The 9,505-nt window shown below is 43.5% G+C and overlaps 1 protein-coding gene across 1 annotated transcript; it reads right to left on the reverse strand.

Annotated features, from left to right (window-relative positions):
- Positions 1-6,767: 6,767 nt before the first annotated feature.
- LOC307093751 (14-3-3 protein theta-like) lies at positions 6,768-7,682 on the reverse strand (the record flags this gene model as incomplete). Its single annotated transcript, XM_079762041.1, has 1 exon — positions 6,768-7,682. The coding sequence occupies one exon, from the start codon at positions 7,680-7,682 to the stop codon at positions 6,768-6,770; it is 915 nt and encodes a 304-aa protein (XP_079618167.1).
- Between the last annotated feature and the right edge of the window lie 1,823 nt (positions 7,683-9,505).

The raw sequence follows: 9,505 nt of genomic DNA on the forward strand, positions 1-9,505 counted from the left end.
TACAAAATGAGTTAGTCTCCAAGAGAATCTTTGAAAAGACTACTAGTAAAATATTTTTATTTCATACAAATCTAACCACTTTTTTGGGTGATAAGACCCTGAAGCAGGTTTTAATTCTGATTAAGAGAAAGTGAAGCAAGTTTGACGTTTTAAATTTTGTGAATGTTTACTCATTTATATTTTTGTTAAGGCATCATTTGGACCTGGTCACTTATGCAATGGACACATCCATATTACTGATCAATACGGGACATAAGCCACTAAATAGGCACACAACACTGGTGAAAACCTATTTTAGCTCTTCAAGAAGTTACTTTGAGCCCTAGCCGGTTTGGCTCAGTGGATAGAGCATCAGCCTGAGGATTGAAGGGTCCCAAGTTCGATTCAGGTCAAGGGCACATGCTCAGATTGCGGGTTCCATCCCCAGTAGGAGGCATGAAGGAGGCAGCAGATCAATGATTCTCATCATTGATGTTTCTATCTCTCCCTCTCCCTTCCTCTCTGAAATAAAACAATATATTTAAAAAAAGAGAAAGAACAACAAAAAAGAAGTTAATTTTGACACTGTAAATGCTTCCTTATACCTCTGCTTACCCTATTAAATACTCAGACTGCACCATCTTGTAGAAGGCCATGCATGATCTGTGCCCTCCACTTTATTTTTATTTCGTTAATCCTCACCGGAGGATAGTTTTCCATTGATTTTTAGGGAAAGTGGAAGAGAGAGGGAAAGACAGAGAGAAACATCAATGTGAGATGTGAGAGAAACACATCAATAGGTTGCCTCCTGCAGGAGCCCTGACCAGGGCCCAGGCTGGGGAGGAGCCTGCAACCAAGGTACGTGCCCTTGACCAGAGAATCAGGACTCTTTGGTCTGCAGGCCGAGCGCTATCCGCTGAGCCAAACAGGCTAGGGCTGTGCCCTGCACTTTAGCTGTGACTTTCCTTGAATAGTCCACAGCCCCAGAATGAACTCACAGCGGCCATACCAGGTTTCTCCACTTGGAGGCATTTTCTCCGACCAGTAGAGTCCTGTTCTTTTGGCATGGAGACGCCAACAACAGGCTCAGTGGAACTCTGTTATTTATATAGATACGGTAGCTGTGACTGACTGGGGAATGCTGGGATTGGTAGAAGAATCTGTAAGTGTAATGGAAGGAACTGCAGCTAAAGCAACTAAACTTAACCAATGGCAGCTGCACCAGAGGAAACTGGCGTCTGCCAGGGAAGCGCAATTACCGTCACGGTGCACCTCCGGCAGGGAAACCAGTGCAGGCCCAGCGCTTTTAGCTGAGCACACGCTCCCCTCTGGTTTTCTGAGAACACTCTGAGTTAAGAACGAACTCCTAGCTGCAATGTTGAGGATTTTATATTTGTAGGAAATAAGTGAAATCTTTCTGAATAGGATTCCAGGTAAGGGGGCTTATTTATTTTGTACCAAGCTATCTATATTGGGATATGTGGAGGTAAATTCCCTTTTATTGTTTTGACATATTTGGCATTTTATCCTTTTGCACTATTGTTTGCTTCCCCACTGCTAAGGTTCCTAGGCTGTAGCCTTTGGTGTGTGGATTAGAACTACAGAATTAAGCCTCATCTGTTTTGCTTTTACCCCATTTCCTTTCCATTTCAAGGACTCCAGCCTTAAGATTGAGTTTCTCCAAGTCCTTTCATTCTGCCATACTCCTCTGGGGCGAACCCACCACATCATGCAGGTAAGGCATCACTACTTAAGGTTTTTTTTAAAAAATTGATTTTAGAGAGGGAGAGAGAAACATCAAAGATGAGAATTATTGATCGGCTGCCTCCTGCACGCCCCCTACTGGGTGGGGATTGAGCCCGCAACCCGGGCATGTGCCCTTGACCAGAATGGAACCCGGGACCCTTCAGTCCGCAGGCCGCTGCTCTATCCACTGAGCCAAACCGATTAGGGCAGTACTTCAGATTCTTGACAGAAGGCTTGAATAAACAGATTGGGAGAGTTTATTGAAATGCTCAAATGCTTTAGATGCTTAAATGGGAATAAAGTGCTCTTCGGGGACACGTGTTTTGAGGTAAATTATGTGTCCTAGTATTATGGGACACTCGTCTCTCTAAATTTTTACCTTAATTTCCCCAAACCCTCAACCCTTGAGATATGAAGCAGTTTTTCCTTTTTTTCAGGGTACTATTTTTACAACAGGGTGCACTACAGACTCTGGAGTCTAAGCAGTAGGAACAGGATTTGATCGCCTTGGGGAGAGAGAGCAACAGAACTTCCAATGGGAGCAATGGCGCTCTAGCTATGGAGGAAAAGACATAAAAAGCACCACTTTAGCTTGTGCCCCTAATTAAAAAAAAAAAAAAATTGTGACCTTGGACAAATTTTCAGCTTCTCAGAGACGGTTTGCTCACTCACCATCTTGACCGGAAGTCCCCTGACGTGCCCCTAATTTGATTCGGTGGACATATGGTAACAAGGTCCTCCAAACCAGGACCTTAGAGTCAAGAGCAGAGACGAGTAGCAGGGAGACTAGAAAGTGGCCAGGCCTGCGGACAAACCCAGGCTAACCGAACGGCTCTGCACCGACGCTCTCGGAACCGCCTCGGCTTGGGCCGGAAGAGCTGCAGCCCCGGTCACGTGCTCTTCCCCCCCCCCCCCCCGCCCCCCGGCCCCGGATCAGCGAGGGCGGGCGCGCGCCCGCGACGCTCACTCCGCGGGTTGCGCATGCGCCATGAGGGTACGTCAGGCGCCTGAGGTCGGCGGGAGACGTCGGTGTCTCCCCTCCGCTTCCCTCTTTCTCTTTCCAGCTACTGCACATTCAAACTCGCCTGTTCAGGGCCTTGGAACCTTCCTTTTCTTCATGCAGCCGTCGCTTCTGATTTAGTTCCTGTCTTCTTTTTAATTCCAAAATATTGAATTATTCTTAGTTCCACATTCATGAATACCATTCAGTGTAGCAACTATGAGCGTCAGTGTGTATGTACCTTTTCAAGGTCAGGTGGAAAGGTCATTGGCCTGAGGCCACGTTGCTTCTCAACCTCTTGTTTGTCCCGGTTTTGGTTCAGGATGGCACTTGGTTGACCTTTGCTTCTTCTCTGAAGCCTGCTGTTCCTTGTCGTTTCTATTCCCTGTCCTAACGCCAGAATGGCTGGATTGATGAGTCTCAATAGTTAGTCAAGTCGGTATCCAAGGACAAATCAGTTATGGAAAATACATAGCGCAACCACACCATCGGAGAATGATATGCAGCCCACATGTAAAATGATAAAGAACTTGAACATGTAGGATCTTTTTCTTTGCTGGAAGGAAAGAATGGTTTCATTGCAGGAACTTTGTAGAGGTTAGCTTGCAGACTTAGGATTTTTTTCTTCTTTTAGTTAGGGCAACTGAATTGTAGTTTGGTAGCAGTGTCTCAAATTATTGAAGCAGAACTGTCATCAGATTACACTTTTTATTGAAATCAGTAAGTCACCTTTTAGAGAATATTTGCTCCAGTTTGTCTTGTACACCAGAAAAGTTTCTTTGGAGAGATGGAAGGCGGAGAAGACAATTGAATTCTTGTTTAAACAATTTTTAGAAAAATATTAAAGTATGGGTTGATGATTCTATTGAATTAGCAACTGTAAATATTTAACTTCAGTAAAACTAATGTTAATAGTTTCTCAGGCATTTTCAATGTCTTTTACAAACCAGCCACAAAATTGGGTCAAACAAAGGCCATTTACTTCCTTTAGAATAAGAAATGAGAACATATCTGTATTTTGAGAAGCCAAGGTTTTCTGTTGGATAACATCATTTTTCAGAAAAGGATTTTCCTTTGAACAGAGTAAACATGACCCTACCCTGATCCACAGTAGGGTATACCTTTTTCTTCTTCTTCTTATATTGAGGAATTATGTCTCAGTGCTATTTTGATTCTGCCACAATATTAAAAAAATAATTATTAGCAGGAGGAGTTGATAGTGAATTTGTTTTTTACAACCCGTGGGACATGGAGAAGCTACCTGCTGAGGAAGTGGTTATTGCCATCTGGTGTATGTGGTGAGGCCAAAGCATGATACTGATCCTATGATAAACCTCCTTTTTTATATCATCTATTTTCCCTTTAACCACTCTGCTATGTCAGCCTTGAGGTTGCTGTTGGAGTTCAGGGATAAATAAGAGGATATATAATGTAAGCCACTGTATAGTGATGAAATAGCAATTCTGCGATCTGTTTCTAAGGCTCTGTCCTTAATAAAATACAGGGTGCTGTATGGTTATGAGCTTTCACTTCATAAGATTAGTTATTTTTCATTATTTTTAGTTCACACACCTGAAAACTACTTTCTTATAGGTTTTTCTGTGTTCAATCTTTACAAGTTGTTTGTAATGAACAGATGAAGAAGTAATGGAGAGGTTATATACTAATCCTTTTTAAAGTAAGAAGGCCTATAGCTACTGGTGAAAGCCATAAAATGTGGACAAACATACATTTAATAGATTTTTTAATATTTTTGCTTGAGGCACCTAAGTGCTAGGAAAACAAAGATGAATAATACTCAACTCAATCCCTTGAAGAACACAGTCTAAACATGAGATTATGAGTCAGGAGAGAAAATGATGGAAGGTAGATAGCTTGTGCTCAGGAAGCTCAGAGGGTGCCAGAACCTTGATTTGTGCACTTCAGTGAAGGTCTGACCTTTAGCAGAGCTTGATTTTGTCAGTGCAAAGTTGATCAGTTTCTGAGGGACAGACTTCTGCCTGTCTAAACCAGCTGTGTCAATCAATGTAATAGTTTACTGCAGTATTGTTCAATATATTAGATCAGTGATCTCCAATAGAAATATAATACTATCCACAAATATGAGCTACAGAAGTAATTTAAAAATTTCCAGTAGCCATACTAAGACAAGTAAAAAGAAACAGGTAAAATTAATTTCAATAATATATTTTATTTAAACCAATATATCCAAAATGTTTATCATTTCAACATGTAATCAATATAACTATTACTGAGATATTTTCCAAAGTCTTCATTATATATATTAATTCTATGTATTACATTCTATATATTACAAAGTCTTCAAAATCTGGGGTGGATATACAGCACATCTCAATTCAGATTAGCCACATTTCAAGTACTTATGTGGCTACATGGAGGTCTAGGATATCTCCTTATGAGAAAAAGGTAAATAGGAGGGCACATTACTAATCAGAAGGCTCTCTGGTGAGCATAGAATCAGAATACAGGATGCTAGATGGTCTTGAAGGATATTGTATTGGCCACACAAACATGATGACCCTACCCTGATCCACAGTAGGGTATACCATTTAAAAATATATATGTTTTTATTGATCTTTTTTTAGAAAGATAGGAACGGGGGTAGGGTGGGGGTGGGGAAGAGAGACATCGATATGAGATAGAAACATCCATTGGCTGCCTCTTGCAGGCACTGAGAATTGTGCTCTGACAGGGAATTGAACCCGTGACCTTTCAGTGCACAGGACCACACCCAACCAACTGAGCCATACCGGCCAGGGCTAGGTTTTGGTGTTTGTTGTATTTAGCATGTCTTGTCTCAGAGGTACTAGATTAATACCACCACATTTTTCTTTTGATTCTGTGTAAACCACTGTTTTCTACTAACGTACTTTGATCTCTTGATATAGGTGGTATCAAAAAGCCTAAAACCCATTTGTGCCTTGCTTCATTATATGAGTAGAGGATTTTATAACCGAATTTAATTAGAGAGAATAGGATGAAACCAATATAAACAGATCAAGTAAAGCAACAGGCTCTAAAAGGAGGTCAGGGAGTGATCACAACGGCTCTGTACAGCTAAAATAGATTTCCATTCCAAGGTTCTGCTAGTGAGAGCTTGACGATTGTAGAGCTCGATTTCAATTTCGATATATATATATTGATTTCAGAGAGGAAGGGAGAGGGAGAGAGAGATAGAAACATCAATGATGAGAGAGAATCATTGATCGGCTGCCTCCTGCAGGCCCCACACGGGATTGAGCCCGAAACCTGGGCATGTGCCCTTGACCAGAATCGAACCTGGGACCCTTCAGTTTGCAGGCTGACACTCTATCCACTGAGCCAAACAAGCTAGAGTTCTTTTTTTTTATAAGTGAGTTTTTATTAGGAAAGGAAGTTGTCAACTGAAACAGCAGCAAATGAAGAGTGGACTAAGGAAACCCCTGTTGCAACAGCAACACAAGACTTCCACCCTATGTGAACAGGAGGCATTTCAATTTGTGACCCGCAGCCCAGAATTGCCAAATACTTTCCCATTCAATCTAATACATCCAGATTCCTGCCAAAAAGGAATACATTAAGAACATGGAAACTTGTTCACCGAAAGGAATCCCCCAAAGAAGAGTAAGGGAGGGAATGTAGAAATTAAGAAGTTACGTAAAACCCTCTTTCAATTGTAATTTACTACGTTTTCAGATCTTCACAGTAATACCAAACACAGTCACTTGCAGAACTGGTTCAGATTACTTAAATATCAAATACATTTTTAGTCCTCTATGTAAGTGTTTGGGAGTTACTTGTGTTTATGTGAAATGAAGCTATTAATACTTTTCTACAGCGGTAACTGCACACTAGGAAGGCCAAGACGAACACAAATCAAGGAACGGAGTTTTCCCACAGCTGCAGTGTGAAAAGACTATACACCGTTGAGTCCATACACAGGAATGGGTTTCTTTGCTCTAGGAAACCCAAATGGAGCAAGGGATGGAGATGTGCACAAAGGCTTCTGGAGGGAGGAAGGATGACACTCTTCTGTCTGCGGTTAGTTTTTGGCTCCTTCTGCGGCATCACATTCTTCTCCTGCATCACATTCTCCTCCTGCATCACATTCTCCTCCTGCATCACATTCTCCTCCTGCATCACATTCTCCTCCTGCATCACATTCTCCTCCTGCATCACATTCTCCTCCTGCATCACATTCTCCTCCTGCATCACATTCTCCTCCTGAATCACATTCTTCTCCTGCATCACATTCTCCTCCTGCACTGTCTGGTGTCCATAATATGAGGTTGTCTCTAAGCAACTGCAAGATGAGGATGCTGCCTTTGTGTGAGTCATTCAGCGTATGGAGTTCTGCAACGGCCTCATCCAAAGCCGTTTTCGCCAGTGCGCAGGCCAGTTCGGAGTTATTAAGGATCTCATAGTAAAAGATAGCAAAGTTGCGAGCCAGCCCCAGACGAACTGGGTGTGTGGGCTGCAACTCTTTCTTGCTTATATCAAGAGCCTCCTGGTAAGCTTCTTGGATATTCTCTATCGTCTGTTTTCGATCCTCACCACGTGCAACTTCAGCAAGGTACCGGAAGTAATCTCCCCTCATTTTCAGGTAGAAGACCTTACTCTCTGGATTCGTTGCGTGGGCTATCAGATACTTATCCAGCAATTCCAGGACCGTGGTGCAGATGCACGTCAGCTCGGACTCCACCTTCTCCCGGTAGTCCTTGATCACTCGCAGCTTCTGGTCCGAGGTGTCGGTCTTCTGCTCGATGCTGGAGAGGACCCTCCAGGCGGCCCTGCGGCTCGCGACCACGTGCCTGTAGGCCACCCAGAGCAGGTTGCGCTCCTCCTCAGACAGCTCGGCGCCCTGCTCCGTCGCGGCCTTCATGTAGGTGGCCATGTCCTCGTAGCGCTGGGCTTGCTCCGCCAGCTTCGCCTTCTGGATCAGCTCCGTCTTCGACATGGGGACAGGGAGGAGAGCGAGGGCGATCACCGACCGGGATTGGAGGCGTGCAGAAGGTCTGCTGCGAGGCGGGGGCGGCGCGGCCAGACGGTGCACCTGCCACCTGGCCGCCCGCTGCCCCTTTTGTCTGTCCCTGCACGCGCCGCCCCGTTGAATTTCCCTCCCCCGCTCAGGCTCCGCCCACTTGGCTTCTCCTGCCCCGCCCACAGCCCGCCCACTTGAATTTCCCTCCTGGGTCCACGCTCCCTGCGGGGCGCCCAGGACGTGAGGGGCTCTGGGGGAGGCCTCTTATTTCTTTCTTTAGTGACATCAGGTAAATCAGTGAGAAATGTGATGAAGGGAGGAAGTTACATTCGGTGCCAGTGCAAACGACTTAAACATTTTTTAGCCCTGGCCGGTTTGGCTCAGTGGATAGAGCGTTGGCCTGCGGACTGAAGGGTCCCAGGTTCCATTCCGGCCAAGGGCACATGCCCAGGTTGCAGGCTCCATCCCCAGTGGGGGATGTGCAGGAGGCAGTTGATCAATGATTCTCTCTCATCATTGATGTTTCTCTCATTCTCATCTTCTCTGAAATCAATAAAGAAATATATACAATTTTTTTTAAACATCTAGTCTTCAGTGATTTGTAGGTTTTAAAATTGATAGAATCAGGATTTATAAGCATAATGCGTTTACATGAGTAATAATCATTCATAGCAGATTCGCATAAACCCTCCTAATATAACTTTCTAAAGTCCAGATTTGAAACTTAACATCTTATACCATGTTTATACCATACAGATTCTTGGTTGCCCATATTGTGCTAGAATATAGTACAAACATTCATACTCCCCCCTACTCTTTCCCTACCATATTACCTACATTCTGCCAGAAGGGCAAGCTTTGTTTTCTAAGCACTTTGAAAGGAAGTGAACAGATCTAAGGAGTAAAACTGGAACAGAAAGTTAAAGGGGTAAAGAATTTCCCACTAGCCAGGACTTTGGGGAGGAAAGTCTTAATTTTCTATTTTTTGTTTTCATGCAGAAATGAAATTCTCCTTTATCTCACTCAAAGGAATTGGTCTAGAGAAGAAGAGTTTTTGGCTTATAATTTTTAGGACTAATGTAAATGTTCTGGACAACCTCTAGGCTAATACAGCGGTTCTCAACCAGGGGCGACTTTGCTCCCCAGGGGCCATTTAGTAATATCTGGAGACTTCTTTTGTTTGCCACAGCGAGGGCTGGGGGGTGCTACTGCCCCTAGTGGGTAGAGGGCAGGGATGCTGCTGAACACCCAACAATGACAGCCCCCCACAAAAAAGACTTAGTGGCCCCAAATGTGAATAGTGTGAAATTGAAAAATCTTGGGTTAATAGAATGTTATTTAATTTTTGACAGGCTTACTGTGGCATGATGTCAGATAGTGTTTAACATTTTTATTAAAAAAGTATAAGCACTAGAGGGCAGTCCCTGTCCAACAGATGAAACTGATGTTGCTTTCCTTGGGAGGTCTTAGGAGTCAAAAAGGAGCTTGTGTTTCAGGTAAGTGACTGGAGGAGAGTCTTAAGAAACTATGTAAGTAATTCTAGATCAAAAGACAATTTTAATGACTACTGTTTCTGAAACCAGTAAAAGCATAATTGGTTTTTTTTTTCTTCTTTTTATAATGATGCCTCGTGAACTTTTGCCAGAGAAAGGGGCGAATTCACGCTAGGTTTTCACACGGAGAAACACCAGCGTCATTGCCATTAGCGTCATTTGCTCCGTGAAGCAGGTGATGGAACGTCGCTATTCCTAGGGCATGTGGATCATTGTAATGCTGGAGGCTGTGTCTGGAACAGGGGA

This window comes from Cnephaeus nilssonii, assembly GCF_951640355.1.
Source record: "Cnephaeus nilssonii genome assembly, chromosome: 21".
Taxonomy (NCBI): domain Eukaryota; kingdom Metazoa; phylum Chordata; class Mammalia; order Chiroptera; family Vespertilionidae; genus Cnephaeus; species Cnephaeus nilssonii.